Raw genomic sequence first — 19,604 nt, 5'->3', positions numbered from 1 at the left:
TTTTATTTTTTTTTAGAGCACTTGTTTATTCACTTTTACTCATACCAATGATGTGTGTTATCAGCATATGACTGAACTTGGACTTGAAATTTTCAAGGATCTTACATTTAGGCTCAATGTGAGGTATTTTCAAAGGGGCTTATAAAACTTCTGTACAGTTGCAAAATCTTGTGGCCGCTGAAACAAATTTATAGCTTTGTTACTTTTGCAATACTTGTGGAACCAACACAAGGTAGTTTGGTTTTTTTTTGCTGCCACCTTTCTTTGTGCTAGCATTTAACGCTACCAAAAAAAATGAAATACCTGTAACAATAGAAAACTTAGGTTAACTAACATTATCCTGAATCTACGCTCAATGCTGTTGAGATTCTTACTGTCTTGGTCTGACACCACAGCAGTTTGTGAATGACTGACTGGATCAACAGGGGGAAAAGTGTGATTTACTCAGAATCAACTAGATCTGCTATACGAACTACACACTTTAAAGAGTCTCAATGCAATAAACATCCACTGAAAGAGACAATTTCTTCCACTTGATGATATTAAGGAACAAGAGTAAATATTAGAAAAAAATATTATCACGTTTTACCTTACTCATCCTTTCCCTACCTCCTCCTTCTCAAATGCTATGAAAGCAGGTTTAAGCCTAGAAGATGACTGAAACCACGGGAAAGCATTTGAAAATCATTGTTCTGAATGTCTCTGACATGAGACAGATATCTAAGTAGGTGACTTACGTATCCTGTCTTTAATGCTAGTAAGTAGCTTTGCTAAAGTAAATTAGGTTGTCTAATAAACCTCTAAAACAACTAAGCTAGCTGTAATGACCTGTCCTGATGATGGTCATCCCTATCCTGTATGAATGGGAAAAACTACTAAAATTCAGAGATACTACACAACATATCCAGTGAGACAGAACCCCAAAAGACTATGAGTAAGAACCATACTATGAAATAAAGTTATTTGATATAACAGACCAGTAAAGACTTAAGAATTTTAAAAAGAAAGCACCGAAAAACTGAGGTGATCTACTAATAATGAGCTAGCAGAATAATGTTTGGTATTAGCATAATTAAACCTATCCAGAAACTCGAGATAGGATGAAGGAAAGAATATTAGGTTTAAACAGGTTCCTATGGAAACCTACACCATTCCCAAATGAAAACAACTGATTCTATTCCCTAAATTAGTTACATAAATTTATGTTACTTACCCAAAAGTCCCATGAAGTTCCTGAAAAATGCCCAAAAAAAGCCCATAAGAATTTAGCTGCCATTGAGTGGTGGTTTTATTTTTAATTATGATTACAAAATACACTATTACTACTGGATTTACTCACAAATCCAGATTCATGGAATCTGTCCTATCACGAAATCCACCTGCAATAGAGACCACTAATACAGGCTAAAATCTTGCCTAACAGTCTTAACAGCTTTCAAAGTTTAAGTTATGGCAAACCAAACTGACACACAAGTAAGCAGTACAGGCATATGACATCAAAAATTCCAAAGAAAGAACTCTGAGAACCTTCAAGATGGCTGCTTTTGCTCACCGTAGCTATAATATTGTAGTTAATGTTGATTAACCACATTAAAAAATATCCACTTGAAAACATTTCCATTTTTTTTTTTTATATACTACGGATTTTTCCTTTCCCACGTTTTCACATTTCTGAAATGCAAGAGAGTCTTGTTATCCTGGTAGCAGAAACATGTTTTCCTCAAGTTCATTTTTTCTTGCAATGCTCTGGTCTTGGCCTAATCTGCTAGCCTATCACATCAATTAATTACAGTTCTGATTAAGACTGCACAGTGTAGAACACCTTATTTTGTAAATGACCAAAGCCAGAAAAAGCTATATAAGAGCCTGTTATCAATCTAAAGGTCCACTGCAATGTGAAAACACACTTAATGTTGGTTAACTAATTACTTAAAGATGCAATAGAGATATTGCAAGAGCACTCTTATTATCATCATAGTCATCATCATTATTATTACTACTACTACTTCATTATTTATTTTTTTTCATCATAACCTGGGAACGTGGTCTTCCCAAGTGAAAGTCCAGGTAAGATTTTCCTTGCCCACTCACTTTTCTTTGGAAAGGCATTCTGGATTCAGGTCATTTTAGGGTGTCACAATTTGGAGTATTTCACAGGATTCACCCTTTTCTTAGGATTGATTTCCATTTGCTCTGTTTGAATGTTTTGATTCTCAAATTTCAAGCAGTTAGTATTTCCTGTAACTATACTAATAGAGGAATCCAGTGATGCAACATAAGAATTTACAGACTGTACTCTGGAGGTCTCTTTAGCTGACCTAAAATATGGGGAACTGGTACAGTATCTTGCAGAATACAGTGGCTGACTCATGCTCTCCTGGAGCTTCTTCTGAATCACGTAAAGCAGTCTCTGTTGCTTTTGAAAGATTCCAACATACGACCATGTTTGTATCTTCTTTGCTTACATAATTCTGAAGATATGTTACGCTAATTTGATCTTTGAAAAAATTTTAAAGGATGGCAGACATCAAAAAGATTACATATTTTCTTAATTTATCAATAAAAAAAGAATATTCAGACTTCAAATTCAGACAATATATGTATGCCCAAACGTATTTTCTCTAAAATACTTTATCTAGAGCCTGTTGCTCTCTATCTGTCCCCTTCTTGATATATCTCCTATCTTGCTAATCATGTTTTTTCTATTATTAGTAGTAGTAATAAAATGTAATGAACTAACACACAATAAGGATAGGAAACACATTATTAACAGATTTTACAGGATTCCTGTTAAGCCATTAGAATATAGATAATGGCTACATACTCAGAAGAAGAGGAATCAGTAGGCACGTTTTGTTCCAGGATCTCAGTCACCATTGCCCATTTCAGCAGCTCCTTTATCCACAACTTAATTCAACCTACCTCTGGAACATGAGGGGAAGATGAACAATTCTAACATGATAGTTTAGAGTAGAAAGCAAACAGTGTCATACGGGATGAAAATTACATGGAAAATGTACACCAGCATGAGCTAAACAACTTGTCCTGAAAAAGATTGATATCTCATCCCTTCAAAAGTTTGATCTGCGATGTTTACAATGAGAAGGGGGTAAAAAAAGGCTGATTGCAGAAGCCATGTGGAAGCAATATTTGAATCAAGAAAACATTGTAAACTGTGGTTGGCAGCAGCACTTAAGAAGCAGTAACAGCAGATGAAACAACAAAATGAAAAAAGCACTCACAACTCAACTGACATGGTGTAGTCCAAAAACCTTAGGCATGTTTTCAGACAAGTTATCTTTACTAGTGGAATTTCCTGCTATACACAGTAAGAATACTGCAAGCAGAATGCAAGAAACAGAGGGACTGCTGGCAGGTTACATACGTTTTCCCCTGTTTTATCAAAACTTACGTGACATATCGGTTAAGAGTATCAATGCTGAGTTTATCTACTACAGTTTTTGTTTTAAAAGTTTGCTTAGTCTACATTCTGATATCAATTATCTTTCTAGTTCTCATATGTTTGATGTGATCAATTAAAAGAAAAATATTCTTACAGGCAGATTTCCTTTTGCCCATGTGAAATATGGAAAGCCACTTGTAGATGAGTCTTCTGTAAATGCTTTCATGGTTTGCGGTAGCTGTTGTTCTGCAGTAGCTGATGGAACCACCACAGACTTGAATGATTTATTTGGCTTGCTGTCATACTCTTTTTCCTGCTCCACTTTCTGATTCAAGTTTTCCTTATTATGGGAGAACACAGATGATTTTGAATCCTTGGGCCCCACAGTGTGCAATGTTGAAAGAGCTGTTCCAGCATACTGTCCATGGTTTTCCTTTGTAACATCACTAGATTTCCTTAAAGTAGTTTGGTTTTCCTTCTTAAATTGTGTACTTGTTAATATTTGACCCAAATGTTGGTGGCATGGCATGGCACATTTCTTAGGAGTCTTACTACATCACTTGTATTTGATTTCCAGTCAGGATTTCTGGTTGGCTTTTCTTTTTCCTCATGCTTGGCTTGTAGAAGGATACATTTTGGACAATTTGCTGGCAAGGAGAACCATGGGCTACGAGGGTATTCTGGTTGAATAATAGCATCACAAGCATTTAAAATGTAAGAATTTACTGTTTCAGGTATTTCTTCTTGCTCTTTTATCGTGAGACTTTTAACAGTTTCAAAATCTTGTATTGACTGCGTTCTTTCTTTTTTTGCCCTTTATTTTTTCAAAAGCTGTTGTTGGTTGTTTTGTTTGTTTTTGTGGTTTTTAGTTTGGGGTTTTGTTTGTTTGTTGGGGTGGGGTTTTTTTTGTTTCTTAGGTTTTTTTTCCACCCAAAAGTACATTAAACTGTTTTTCACTATGTAGGTTAACTACTACATCTATCAGTGGGAGTGGAAATTTATCCACAAGATCTTGTTTGGTTTTTTTTCTTGTCTCTGTATCATTAGCTGTCTGGAGCCTGTCTGTATCAATCTGAAAAGCCATGCTCTCTTCTTCCATTTTAGCGAATACAGTACAGCAAGTCAGCACACGAACCTGCCTTAGCTAGGGAGGACTCTAGCATTTTTTAAGTTTGAAGAAAAGACTTCCTGAATTTAAAATACAGAATTAAAGCAAATTTTCGTATACAGTAACATATGGTAAGTTTTTGCTCTTTGACTGGGTTTCCTGTTTCAATTGCAGCTCCTAAACAGGCACACATTGCCTGCCACTAGCAAATAAAGCAGAGGAATGCGGCGCTGGTCCCACTAAGAAAGAAGTCTTTTCATCCCCAGATAAGGCAGAGATGGAAACCAGTCTATTAAGCAGGCAGGCATCCCTCCTTGCTTCCCTTCCACAGGCACACCAGCCTGCAACGACACTCAGTAACAGGAAAGAAAGACCATGCCCACGGACAGCCGAGCGGGATAAAGCGGCTCCCTTCCCCCGACCCCGCTGCGGCCGCGTGGGCTGACAGGCCCAACCCGCCCATCGCCCCGGCTCATCCTCTCCCGCGGCGCCGCCCGCTCCTCGGAGGCCGGCTACCCGCCTTCTGCTCGGCCACCTCCTGCTTGAGGGGGAGGGACTGCAGCCACGGCTGCCCGGCACGCAGGAGGCAAAAGGCGGCGAGCAGCGCGACCACTAAGGGTACGCGGCCAGCCCCGCCGCCTCCCTCAGGCCGACTCTGTGACATGGCGGCCCCGCCACCGCCCCCCAGCGGCCGTTACGCGCTCGGCGCGAGGGACGCCCCCTGCAGGCGCGGCGCGAGGGGACGGCGGGTAACGGCTGCGGGCTGAGGTCGGTGAGGGGCGGTACGAAACGGTCAGGCTTCATCGGTTAATAAACGGACCGGGGAGGGGACAGAACATTCTTAACACCCAGGAAAAAAAAGGAAAAAGAAAAAAATACTTTCTCTAAAGCTCTGTGGACTTACAGACGAAGTTCAAGCACAGTTGCACTGAGGAATACAACTTCCACAGCGCTATGAGGAAAAAGGAAGAGAAAGGTAAGGCTTAGCAATAAATACCTAACTTGATGATTTACTCTATTCTCCCACAGCCTTCAATCATTTAAGTTAATCCTGCTGCAAATACGCAAGTGAATATGTCTAACTTAACCATAACCCTCCTGAAGTTTACCTCAGCAATACCAAAAAAACTTTTTTTAAAAGATACTTTTCAAATTAATGCCACCTGGCTTCACATTGAGAAAGCTGAGTTGAGAGAGTAACAGTTAAAGGAAAAAAAAAAAACAACACTGGAATGTAACCAAACTTTAAATGTCTGCCTTTTAAGAATGAGAATAAGAACAGTGTAGCTTAGAAGGGGCTCTGGAGGCCCCTTGGGTCCAACCCCTGCTCAGGCTGCACAGGACGCTGTCCACCCAAATCGGAGCAGCCCCAGCCACGGAGCTCCCACAGACAGCCCCTATGGGCCACCTCTGTCCCGTGCCAAATCCTCACTGTCAAAACTCCTGTGTCAGCTAATGGTAATTTTCCTAATGCAGCCTGTGCCCGTTTCCGCTCATCCTTTCACTGTGCAGCTTGAGAAGAGTCTGACTCCTGTCTTCTTTGTCATCACCTATTTGGTGGTTAAAGACGGCAATCAGATTCCCCTCTCAATATTCTTCTTTTTAAGCTAAACAAACCCCCTTAACTAATGAAATACACTTGCTAGTTTTCAGGAGTTTGCAGTACCATTTCTGACTGTGCAAAACACTAGCACAGCAGCAGGAATCTGATGGAGGGAAAGAAAAGCCATTATTTACAACACTACCCCAAATACAGAAAAAAGTTTTCCCATAATCACTTGTTCAGAGCTTGTATATTATACATAACATTATCATTGGGGAAAAAATTAGACAGACTGATCTATTTTCAACAGACTGGTCATTTGGAAACAGGACAAAGTAGTACAATAATTTCTAACTAGTTTAGAGCAGTTTTTTAATTGTTTCACATATGTAAAAACAAGAAATTGGCACTAACATCTTTGTAATTTTTTCATTAACACAAAAATACTGCATTAAAAACAATGGTATGGAACACACAAAGGCATTTCAGTTAAGGCTTCTACCGATATTGCATTTTCTGTAATTAAATATCCATTTTGTAAACTCATTCTAAAACTTTCCAAGTGACTAAACAAAAAAGCTCAGTTAAACTCTCATTCCATCATGAGGCTTAATGGAATGAAAAGTACTTTGTAAAATAGATAGCTAGCCATAAAATTAAGCGTGATTTTAAATGTCAACCTCAAACCTCATTAATTTACATATGCATATGCTTAGACCCTCCCCAAAAGATACACTGGAAAGGCAAGCCTGGTTTGAAATATCGATCCCATTAAGTTCGTTAACTTAATCCCTGCTCAGCCATCTAAACCAACCACTGTATTTCACAATGAGAATGAAGAATCTGACTCTCAGCTAGCATTGCTTTGTCCAAAGGATACCTGGAAGGCCAATTTCTAGCAATAATGTCAGAAATCAAGCAAAGATGTTACTCAAGTTTTTCCTGTACTGATTTGATGCCTTAGCACAGTTTTGCCTGAGCTCTGTACTTCATGAGCAAAATTACACTTCTTACCATTCTAAGATGACAGAAATGTCAAGCAGCAAAGAGAAGCCATTATTAATCTCATCTTCAGGAGCTCAACAATTCCGTAAATCAAACATACCACATCTGGAGAAAGTGTGCTGGCAACCTACACGTGAACACTTAAGTAGTGCATATCCCCCATCTCCTACAGCCAAATCATGACAAGAACCTCCAGTGCAACACTGAAGGGGAGCAGCACCCTGAATCTCTCCATTTTAATGTACAATGCAGTACCAGCCATAATTTATCTCTACAGTTTTGCAAAGATACATACAAAAGAACCATAACAATTTACAAAAAAAGGTTAACAGCACCTTCCCACAACCAAGTGAATGCTCCTGAATGCAGTCAACAGGTGCAGAATGTCTTTTAATTCTCGTAGAACTTTTTTTTCTCCTCCCTCTTTGAGATTACCACAGCAATTAAAAATGTCATGAACACTGAATTTTTGAATTACTTACATTTGCTGGATGGGCATAACAAAACTCAAGTCCTCAACAGGGCAGCAGCAGTCCTAGTTATTCATGTTCCTATTCTTGTTCTAAAGCAACTCGGGTAACAGCATAGGAAGTTACTGGCTCTTTAACATCTCCCTTCAAGTGTTTTATCTGGCTACTCTTAACTTCACTACTAGAAAATACAGTAATTTTCCAGGTAACTTTGACAACTGCATACCCTTTACAACCACACTTAGACACACACATTAAATAAAACAATGCAAAATCAATACATATTAAATAACATACAAATAGGTTTGGAGCTTTAGGTGATACTTTCTTGAGAAATGGATTTCAAACTAGCTCTTTGTATGTCTACTAAGGAGATTGTTTCATCCTTCAATACATCTGTATTTACTCACATCTGCAATGCTTTCGTTTGGTCACTTCAGTATAAAAGAAAAAGAATGAAAAGAATATTGGCTATCATCATCAAAACCCACCAACTGCCACTATTACTCCTACATCACTACATAAAAGGTGGGTTGCTGCAGAGTTTTTGTTTTGCTTTAGTAAGCATTTTCTTGCAATTTTAAGGAAGAAGTTTCCCATTCCATCCTAACACAAAACAACAAACATGCTTTTGGGGGAAATCAATCTCCATCAAAATACGCAGAAGTAGGAACATTTTTAACATCTGTGAAATCCAAGTTTCTCTAGAAAGACCAGGGAATAACACTTTCTTGCCATACAAGAGAAGGAGAAATCTGAACGCTGCTCCTTTGAATGGCTTTGTAATAGTTATGCATCCCGACTGTCGAGAAATTACAGGACGTACATATATCCTATTGGCAACACCAAAACACCCTGATTGATGAAAAGATGTATTTAGGTATTCATTAGCTGACCAAATTGTTGCAACATTAAACCTTCTGTTTCTTGTATCTATGTCAATTTGAAAGAACTTGTTATCATCAAGATCTTTGTCAAGAGAACTAAATGAAGATGAAGAAAAATAAAGTGTCCTCTTTTAAGGAATTATTAAACAAAATCCCTGACCATCTAATCCCCTATTCTAGCAAACACTTTATATGACAACTAAACCCAGATTATTTTATGCTTACTAACTTTGCGGTTTTTACATTTCTTGTTTTGTTATAATCTTCCTTAGACTACTTTCTTCATAAGATTTGTTTTAATCTCTAGAGAATATTTAGCCAGATCAGGTAAGCCAACTGCTATCAGCATTAGTAACAAAAGCAGGTTGTTGAAGACTGTACAGCAGTCAAAAAAGCAGTGAATACCTCATCTTCTGCATCCATCTAGTTTCCTTGGCTACACAGGTAGCAATATTTACAAAATCACCTTGACTTTATGCACTAGAGATAATCTACTTTGTAAAATAAAAAGCAAAAGTATAAAAGTTTTCAATGACATTTGGAAATTGCAGCATACATAAAAAGATCAAAATAAAATATATAAAATATAAAAATACATTTTTTTCTTTATGAAAGTTATAATACATGGCTATAATACACAACACGTTGAGCCATCAGTCGCAGCTACAATATTTGCAGATGCTTGTTCCACACTACGGCTGGACTCTGGGTATGCTATCTCCCTGGGGAAATTCCTCAATTTCAGCATGAAACATCAGTTCTAAATGAGAAAGAAAAGAATTATGTTTTCTTTTAAAAGTTTCACCTGAATAAGATTTCATTATTCCTGAAAAGTGCTCTGGCATCCCTCAAGCCTCCTGCTTTTCTTCACAATCATAATACCAACAACTCAGCAACGGCAAGGGCCACCACTGTCTATTGTCGACCCCCAAAATTAACAGAATTAGCAACGATGTTAGCAGCTGATCATATGCAGTATCATCCTGCATTCAACCTGGACACTGAAACAGAGCTCTAAAGAAGATTGAGGGATTGTTAAAGTTTTGAGAGTGTCAGACTCAAGAAAGAAGATTTCTGTTTAGAGACTTGTTCATTTATGGATATATCGGCTCTATGTATCACAGCAAAAGTTAGCAACACTAGAACCTGGGATAGGAAGAATCATGAATGATATTGCTCACAGCTAGTTGTCACCATGGCAAGTCAGGCACAGCCTAAGGTCAGCAGTGAAGAGCTTCTTGTGGAGAAATTCAGCCAGGCACACTAAGCAGTTGATGAGGTAGCCCTTACAAAGCTCTGTATTGCTGAGGGTAGAGTTTTCTCGTAACTGGGTTCCGTTACATATCCATACTGCACCCTCAGCATAGGCGTACATTCTGTCTTGCTAACAGCACATGCAGCATATAGACCAGCATAGCTTCAAGTCACAGGCTGCATGCACTTAATAGGAAAGCTGAGTTACAATACACCTTTTGGATCCCAGTTGGAACAACAAAAGGAAAAAAAAGCCTAATCTCTAGCAAAGCTTCTTCTAAGAAAAGGGGATGACTTGCTTGCCCCCTCCTCCAGCCTGGACAATGAGGACAAGCAGTCCTCATTTGAAGTCCTGTTCTGCAAGTACAAATCTGACTTTTCAAGGCTCAGGAATTCCCCAAACTACTGCAATGTTCTATTGAAAATAATACTGAACTCAAAACACATTCAGCATTTGCAAAAGGAACATTAATAACATTAGGTATTTTTCTAAAACACAAGCAGAATAAATACATTTCAAATATTCAAAATACTGTTAAAGTAAAAAATGTTTTTCCCTTCAATGAAGAAGAGACACACACACTCCCATGTTTCAAAATTCATGTTGCTTCAGCCAGGTCAAACAAGGCTTTTTCTTTTTCCATTTTAAATTACTGATTTTTCTTTATAAAACCAAACAGAGACACCAGCATCTTAAGCATCACTTTCTTTGAAAAGTTGCTAGGAGATGCTTGTTTTTGCTTAGCCACAAAATTTCTCAGGACTAGTCTTGAATACCAAATTATAAAAGTCAGAACAAACATTTTGACTATTAATGTTTCCTACCTTCACTGTGGTCTAGCTCTGGTCGGTAAGACAAGAAGATCCAACTTGCCCCAACTAGAATTGACACTACCAGATTCACTACAATCCACGGCTGAACAATTTCTTCCTCTGTACCTGCCGTCCTGGGAAAAGCACATGAACCAATCAGTCAGGGGTTCGCTAGTGCATACAGGTTACAATAATAATTTCAACAAAGTCTCATAAAAACAAGCTAGCTAAGCAAGATGTGAAAATAGAACTATTTGTACCATCCTCACTGTCTTGCAAAGGCCTGGTAAAGAGAGTAACTACCAAAGACAGCAACTAGCTAAGAAACCCCATTATCTCACAGAGAATGTCCACTTGTAGATTTCAATAGCAAATTCCTTTTCTTGGCTAACAGACATAAGATAAAAATCAAAATGCATGGTCAGATTTTACTGTGGTGAAATACACCACACAATGTCATCAGTCAATCTTATTTTTAAGCACTTGCTTGTGAGGCAGCAAGGCAAGTGAACAGCAAGTCAGTAAAGTCTGTCTGGAAGCCAGTGCAACGACTTGTGTACAGATGCTGTGGTGTGGATGACATAGGGCTTTAAGAAGGTTATGATTTAAGTCAGCTGACACTGTTCTTACTGTCATAACAGCATCAGGCTGTCATTTTGTTACTAGAATTTAGTTTTTTTAATAAACAACTCAACAAACATTTATAGAAGCCCTAAAAAAATAAATAAATAAAAAAAAAACAAGAAGAAAAAATATCTAACTGCCCAAACCAGCAAATTTTCATATAAATGCTTTTGTTCTACTTCTCCTGGACTATTTAAAAAACTCGTGCTACTAGAGTTTAAGTCCATTAATATCTACTTCAGAAAGTAATGGTTTTGGATGGGATCTCCAAGCATGAAAGAATGCTTCATATTTAATGCCAGCTGTGTCTGCTAAGCCCTTGTATCCTGTGGCAGACATACCACTTACTTTGTAACACCATGACATTAATTTCTTGGGGCAGATTAGACCATGTCCTTCAAAACCAGCATTGAACCTCTACAGAATGTCCTGCCCTTGCACACAAAAGTGTTACCTCAGTAGGGCCCCATTTCTCCAGCAAAACAGATTCTTAAGATTCCTGCCAGATGACAGTTCCAGCATCACTGGAATCAACAGGCACTTGTTTGAGGTATAATGGATTTGTAACCAACATGACCAAACCCATCCTTGAATTCGCATTTTTCAGTGAAATTATCAAAGATTCAGGACAAGCTTAGACAAAGGCAGGTTTAGTAATAAATCCTTCATTAATACTTTCTTAAGTATGCAATAAAACCTTTTTAATCCACCAGTTTGACTAAGATCCCTAAATGGGCTAAGTTATAATTTACAGAAGTGATTTCTTAAGTTTCCTACCAGATGCTGCCATTTTCTGAAGGTGGTGTGTAGAGGTTAATTCTGTCACATGTCATCTGCTGGCTTAAGGATAAGATAAGAGCAGCAAAGTACACTGGAAGAAATGGAATTATAGTGTCAGATATAAAGCCCAAAAATGCTGTCTCATCATGACATGATAATTATCACAACTTTGTCTTTCCTTTCACTCCACTGCCTCCAATGATAACTTCCTTTAATTCATTCTCTCTTCTTCAACATTCCTCTACCTATAAAAATCTGGTTTCTGCACTTTTGCAATTTATCAGCTACATCAAAAGTGGCATCTTGTGATTCTGGTTTTTGCTAGGTCTGTGTTCTGTATTCAGAAGTGTGAAAAGAACTATCTCACTAACAGCCCCACTAATGCTATTATTGCAAATGCTTTAAAAAATGCGTAGTGAAGTGTTCATAGCCTTTGAATACTATTTTCAACTACTTAGCAAGTCACTTATTCTAAAGCAGAAAATAACCAAGGAGGAAGATTTCACTGAAAACAGTACGTGGGATTTCTCTATTTACTGTCTTTTCTGGACAACTTCCTATCTGCTTCAGAATACTTACAGAAAGAGGATACTGCTGCTGGGTCTAGGGTAAGAAAGCCCCTCAGTGCAACTGATGCTTTCGCCAAATCAATCCTGATTACAAAAACAAGAGTCATTAACACAGACCAATATGATAATCATATTATTCCTCTAACAGTATTCTAACTGTCCTTTTACTTGTTGCAAGATACCTTTTTCTGCCTCTGTTACAGTGCCTTATCCAAGGCAAGAAAGACTGAAATAAGATATTTCAACCCAAGAAAGATTGAAACTAAGGAAGATGTTCCATGAGGTTTGTAGTTTTCACACTGCAGTCCTGTCTGGAACGGAGAGAACGTGGACAGATCTGTCCCCTCTCTAATCCTTACCGTTCATTTCAGTATCCACACCATCAACTGATTTATGGTTGGTGGTATGGTAATATAACTGCTCTCATAGCTTACACTAGTATGGGAGCAATTAAGAATAACTTGGACCTCCTCCCTGCCACCACTCAATGAAAAAAAAAGTCACAATTTCTTCCATAGAACAGACTTCTCCCCTGGCTTACCATGCTGCCACGGAAACTACCTGTTACTATAAGAAACATCTATGAATCTGCTTATGGTCTTTTTTTGTTCCTCTCTCTGCTCATTCACACTCTTTAAGCTGTAATACAGAAACCCCAGCTAAGACAGGAAAACTGTTTGCACAGCCATGCTGCACACTTGACTAGGGAACTGAGTCACATGAAAAGTAACCTGCCAGAAACATCAGTTGTTCTCCACCACCCCTCTCACCCACAAAAAAAAAAAAAACAAAACAGGTCAGCTCTCCTATCTGGTTCATCTCATAGTCACGCAAACAGCACCAGCACATTGAAGCAAGGCTGCAGACAATGGACAGAAATGAGTAACAAAGCTCTGAATGCAAAGGTACACCCTTTATCTGTATAGCCAGCCAAGTGTAAAATCATTCTCTTAAGTATATCACATTAAATCATCAACAGCAGATCAAAATGTGCCAGAGGAAGGAGAATGGAACATATTGCACACAAATTAGGTACACCTTTCAAATACAAACATATTTTACCTGTCAAAGGCTGAGACTGTACTGATAGACAGCAACAAATAGAACAAACTTTGAGCTGGATATGCTAGTGTCTTATACTGTTGGAGCAGATTAGAAACCGTGGAAAGTTGATTTCCTGCCAAAATGTAGATAACAATGATGTTCCATACAGCATACCCAGCAAGGAAACCATGGGTAAAGAGTCCAATCACCCTGAATGAAGAAAAGAATATTAGACAATATTAGAAAAGAATATTAGACACCTTGAATTAGCAGAGAACTACAGCTAGAAAAGGCCTATGAATCCATCTGTTCAACGCTGCTGCCATGACAGGATCCCAGCCTTTCACAGGTTGTTTCTGAATGCTTTTTTCTGATCTAGTTCTAAAAATTCTAAGCAACGGGACTTCTCCTTCTTCCCTTGACAGATTGCACCAGTACCTGAGCACTCAACAAAGAAAACCAAGATGTTTTGCCTGATCCTATCACTACTTCACTTAATTACTGCTACCATAATCAAATACTTCCACTTGCTGCACTCTCCCATTTTGTTTGTAGCTTCCCAAGACGACTGCTCGTTACACTTACACAGTGCTCTTAAACTTGTCGTCAGGTCAGTCTTTTCATTATCTTCATTGCTAAGAAAAAGCTGAGAAGGAAGCACAGGCTTCGAGATAAAATACACCAGAGAAGAAAATGCCTGTTATCTTCCCATTCTGTATCACTAATTTTTTGCTATTGTGTGCAAGCTGATGCCTCAGTCCAATTTCACTCCTCCCCCCTTTTCACTAACCATGATTTTCCTTTGAGAATTATCTGAATTCAGGTATTTTCCTTCTGGTCATATTATAGCTGATGGATGAATCTCATTTTTTAACACATTTTTTCTGTAGGTCTCTAGTATTTTGTTATCAGATCAATCTCTTGCTATTCAGATTTTGTCTTAATCTTTGCAATATGACTTCCTTAGTTATTCTTTTTGTAAATTGCATTTCACATGTGATGTCTAGACTAGGAATAGATATTCTTGACAACAAATATCAGAGGACTGAGAAGCTTTATACCTGTTGCATCCCCAACCACTGTTTCTTAGGAATATCCAAAAGAAATAAAGAAACATCACTATGAGAGAGAAAAGGTGCTAGCTTTCAGGGAGAAGAAAAAACAGACACCCTGATTTCTGCTTATTTACATTAAAACATTTATCTTTCACCTGAAACTTCGATGCACTGAGAGGGCGACATCTCTGGTAGTCCATGAAGCCTTCACATCCATAAGTACATTGATACTTTCAGTGGTTTTAATCAATTCTGCACGGTCAGCTGCCTGAAAACGCCCTGAAAGGATGAGAAAAGTAGTTTTAGAGAGTACTGTTACCTTCCATCATAATTTCTATGTTAATACTTATTAGTTGTAAAAAGCTGTAAGCATCAGGAGTTCCATCAGAAAATTTTGTCTCCCCACTTCCTGCCCTTTGTCAGCCTACACTCATATCAGGATGTGTCTGTCAGTGTGATGCACCCTGGTGGGTCAGGCTATGGGTTTAAGAATGTTGAAAGCACTTTGGGTAATCGCTCAGTGTTCCCTGGTACAAAAAAAAAAACACCAAAAAAACAACCCAAACCAAAAACCTTCCACTTGAAAGATTTTTTGCAATATAGTAAATGATAACTTTCTTCTCAAGGTGCTGTGACAGTATTAGGTCAAATAAGCTCATTTGAGTACTATCAGACAGCCTTTTTCACCCACACCACAGAAATCAAATATTCAACCAAACGTGCCAGCATGGCAACACTAACATTCACTGTTGAAAAATTATAATGTGTATTTGTTTTGAAATAATTTTTGTGCTGGAAAACTTCTTTTTCTTTAATTCTGCCCAACAGCGCAGTATTTGGATTTTAAATACAATAATGCTTCCTTTATTTGCAATAATGTCCTTACTTAAATCACAAGATGTACTTACGATTTTTTTCAACAAACACTTTACTAACAGGCTGGCTAATTCCAGTGGGAGCAGCAAACACAGGCTGCTGATCTGGGCTCCTTCTGTGCTCATCTTCAATGATGTCCTCCTCCTCCACTTCCAACTCATTGGAACCATGTGTTTCGGCTGGCCGAGGTTTCCTATCAGCACGGAACATACAATGGGGCAGAGAAAGAACATGAAGTAGAATGTAAAAGCTTAAAGCTCCTATAAGCATTTAACATGTCTACCTTGATTGATAAGAACCAATCAGGCTACTGACCTGTATAATATTACCTCCATTTATAATTTTAAGGACTAAAGTTCTCATGGAGTTAGTTCATTAAAACCATAAAGCTAATTCTTGAATCTGGGGTTTTTCTCTTTATTTAAGTTCTTTCTTGTGTCAAAACACAATAAGGTAGGAAGAAATACATATCAAGAGATTAACACCAACCCAAACTAAATACAAGGCCAAGAAAGTGGATGCTTTTGGTAGAAAGGCAACTAAAATGATATAAAGGCATAGTTCTTGGAGAAAAGGCAAACAAAAAGGATGAGAAAGCAGTTTAGTTCCTCATAAAATTAAGAAAAAGATACTTAGAGTGGAAGAAAACAGTTATACGTTCTAATTTTTTCATGAATGTGACTGAAATATTAGGCTCATGTAAATATATTCAGAACTGTAATGCATCCATGTATGCATAAAATAATCAAGTGAAGAAAGCTAGATCTTAACCCTGGAAAGAACCGCACGCATACTATTTATTGTGCAAGCTGAATTGTATCGTGGGCTTCAAGATTTTACATCTCTGTAATGTGACAATGTAAATTGCTACTCAGCCACATTGTCTACCACAGTTATTCTGAATTATGAGCTATACTAGTTTTGTCTCACTTTGTTTTTTTTCTCTGTTTGCGGATCACTGTTTCTTCAGCTTCAGGGACATCCATGCCATTTCCATTCTGAAATAAGGATGCAACATTTTGCTGGGTAAAAGAGGTCTCAGTATCTGAAGATTTAAAATAAACCACATGAAAGTTTCACAGCTTTCATAAAATGGAAGAACATTCACATAAATACGTAAATAGTTATTACACAAACACAGTGGCAATAAAGTGATGCTCCTCTGAGCTTTGATTGATATAAAGGATCTACTTTATCACTTCCAAAACTGTATTGCCATTATTTGCATGAGGGTTTGCATCCTATGGAATCCGAAATCAGAAACTGAAACTCTAAGCTACCATTTACTCAGAGATTACTTTCATCTGTTTTAAGTACAAAACCACATTATTTGAAATGTTTTAAGTCAAAATACATGTTGGCCAATTGTATTTCTGCGTTACCAAGTTTTATTCAGTGCTCTTTCCAACCTACAATTATTTCACGTACCAGCAGGTGTTTTCTTCTTCTTGCGTTTCCTCTGAGGAGGGGCATCATGAGGTTCAGGAGTTAGGGGCTCACTGCTTTCAGACTGCCGACGAACAGCTGCTTGGACAATGCCATCTGAAAATCAGATGAAAAGATACAGAAACCTTAATTCAGAGCCACTGAGAAACAGACAAGAAAAAGCTGCCTTTTGCTACATCATGCAGAATGTCCATATTTGCCCATCTTACAGCTGAGATGAAAACGTATTGGCTAGAAAATAGAAGATTTGGGAAACAAATGTGATAAGTAAGAATATACAAGGTGATAACCAACAACTCGCCTTTCACCCTGACAGGAAATTTAAGTATCCAAGAAGCAGCACAATTCCTGTTTGGACATGCAACAGAGGGCTGACTGAAAGGAATCTACCACAGGAAAGATCTATACCTCTATGTTTTTCTTTTCTACATGCAAAGATTATAATGCAAGGAACAAAAAAATTAACAGTTTGTTACAACTTGATTCACACAGATAAAATCGTGCAACATCAAAGGGAAATTTAAATGCTAAACAAAACCCACAAGAATAATGGAGGAGCAGAATAGAACAACACTGAAGGATGTTTATGCCAGTCTGAGAGATGAATTACTACACTTCGGAGGAACTACATTTCCATGAGAATTTAACATGTATTCCTCAAATATTTTAGCGGCAGTAGCATTGATTTGCACAATTAGAAGCAGAAAGACAAAGCTACTTCTCCGTTTTACATCGCATTTACCTTTTTATAGGTCTTCCAAGTACTGCAGTTTTGTGATAACAGCTGAATCTATCTTTGTTTTCACTTCAAGCACCAGTTTTCCCACCTTTTAGAAAGGTTTTCTGTGCTAAAATGCAAAATTAACCAGCAAACTAATGGCCAAAGCCAAGGTGTACTTTGCACCGTCAATCGGATCACTGAAAACAACAGTAAACAAAACATGATCCCTGCTAGCAACAGTTCTGCTTGGTGCATTTAAATGTCTTTCAGTGAGCCCTCAACTGTACATTCTTTGAGCAAATAAAGGAGGTTTAGTCATCAAAGTATCATACAGTCCCAAGTCAGCTGGTTTACACAAATCCACCAGATTCTATCAACACATTCAGCTTTATCAAAATAGATCAGACTTGTAATCTTGCTTAAGCCAAATCATTTGTTCTGCAGATCCACTTCTTGTAAAAATACAAAGCTCTGGTGTTAGTCATATTTTAGGCCCTTAACTCTTTGATGGCGATGGAATGATTAACTTGTGACTTTATTTGGCCAAGGACTGAAATTGAGCCAATTTGTTAATTGAGTTTTATCCTAGTTCATTCAAAAATGTAAGCACTTAACACATTCAACATAACAATGTTCAGTCTCACGACACGCTGTATTAGCAGTACTGGGAATGGATCTAGGGAGAAAGAGCAGAAGATGGAACAAGTAATTTCAGTTACAGACTTGATCTAAAATGTCACCACTTTGGGAAAAAGTCTGCAGTCATTCAATACCAAATCAATTGGAATGAATTAGCTGAGAACACTATTCAAAATAGAGTACAAGACCGAAAACTGTATCTGTCAGGAGCTCGGCTACAGCGCGGGTCTCACCCAGGATTACAAACACAGTTTCCAGTCTTGGCATGACCTTACCTAATGGAGTCTTTCCTTTGGGCTTCCTTTTTTTGGGACGACTGAGTGGAATTTCATCTGCAGAACATAAAACAGAAATATAGGTGCACAGCATTGAGAAACCTCCATTTCCCTTTTTTAACAGCCACTCCATTGCTAATTAAGAAAGGGATTCCCTTTTAGAAGTGAAGGCATCCCGCACCTTTTACAGTTCAGATAACAATTCACCAATTCACACAAGCAGGAGTACAGAAGATGGCAGGAAAATAGGATAGGAAATCTGTCTTAAGTGCAACAGAGGCTAAATATGCACATACACAAGCGTTATGTGAAAAACTGAAATACTCTGAATAATGTTCTGAAGAATAAGCTTCTTGTTTAGAGCACAGTGACTACCTTCCCATTACCTTCGATACAGAAATAGCAAACAGTAAAGAGAAAAAGAAAAACAACAGACAGTTCTAGCAATAGCAGCACAGGTATCCATGCAGTAAGGGCCTATCTTTAAAGACAGGATGAAGTGACACCAAAAGAAACTACCAATGTTTAGAATTCTTTTTAATGCTGGAATAACTCACCCTGGTTTCCACTTCACATTTAAGGAGAAAAGGTGTTGAAGAGCAGTGTAAAAGGAACAAAGATGAGAAGAAAGTTAGTTTTGAATCAATTACAATTCACAGCAGTGAACTTCACACTGCTGCTTTTGTGATTAATTTCCTTATCCCCATTCCTAGTTCTCTTTATGAGCAGTTGCGTACCACAGGGTTAAGGGTACAAAGCAATCGTTGAGACTCAACACTTTGTTAGTGACTATACAGAGTTTCTTTATTGGCTAGCTGTGGATCAGATTAAAAGCTTTAATCACCTGGCTAATTAAAACTTGTCTTACTGCCTGATATGTAACAAAACAACAAAAGTTATGAAACATCTGAGCGCTTACATTACTAAAACCACACTATCATTATGTCATCAATCATGAACACCACATTTGCTTTTGGGTACTTTAAAGGAATTCTGAAGTACCATGTCATAAAAACTATGTAATTGCCTTTTCTTCCATACTGCTCACTAGGGCACTGAAAGAAAGCCCAAATTTCACCCTATATTATGTCA

General features: G+C 38.0%; 1 protein-coding gene across 1 annotated transcript; it reads right to left on the bottom strand.

The window, feature by feature from the left end:
- Window positions 1-5,722: 5,722 nt before the first annotated feature.
- On the bottom strand, window positions 5,723-18,941 carry TMEM237 (transmembrane protein 237). The gene is made up of 10 exons (XM_054209986.1): window positions 18,513-18,941; window positions 16,860-16,973; window positions 16,362-16,476; window positions 15,464-15,624; window positions 14,711-14,834; window positions 13,519-13,710; window positions 12,467-12,540; window positions 11,885-11,978; window positions 10,496-10,617; window positions 5,723-9,176 (listed from the first exon to the last, which is right to left on the bottom strand). The coding sequence occupies exons 1-10, from the start codon at window positions 18,643-18,645 to the stop codon at window positions 9,109-9,111; spliced, it is 1,197 nt and encodes a 398-aa protein (XP_054065961.1). The 5' UTR covers window positions 18,646-18,941; the 3' UTR covers window positions 5,723-9,108.
- Between the last annotated feature and the right edge of the window lie 663 nt (window positions 18,942-19,604).

The sequence above is a fragment of the Rissa tridactyla genome, chromosome 7 (genome assembly GCF_028500815.1).
Source record: "Rissa tridactyla isolate bRisTri1 chromosome 7, bRisTri1.patW.cur.20221130, whole genome shotgun sequence".
In the NCBI taxonomy this organism is placed as follows: domain Eukaryota; kingdom Metazoa; phylum Chordata; class Aves; order Charadriiformes; family Laridae; genus Rissa; species Rissa tridactyla.
Note: the sequence above shows the minus strand (reverse complement) of the source record. Positions and strands in the feature narration are given on the sequence as shown.

What these genes read in the sequence shown, in the direction of transcription:
- TMEM237 (XM_054209986.1), bottom strand. Translation starts at nt 18,645, where the DNA reads ATGGAGTGGCTGTTAAAAAAGGGAAATGGAGGTTTCTCAATGCTGTGC. An exon ending in CAAAGGAAAGACTCCATTAG is followed by an intron (nt 16,974 to 18,512) that starts GTAAGGTCATGC and finishes TCTGATTTTCAG; the next exon opens with ATGGCATTGTCCAAGCAGCT. An exon ending in AGCAGCAGTATCCTCTTTCT is followed by an intron (nt 11,979 to 12,466) that starts GTAAGTATTCTG and finishes CATTTCTTCCAG; the next exon opens with TGTACTTTGCTGCTCTTATC.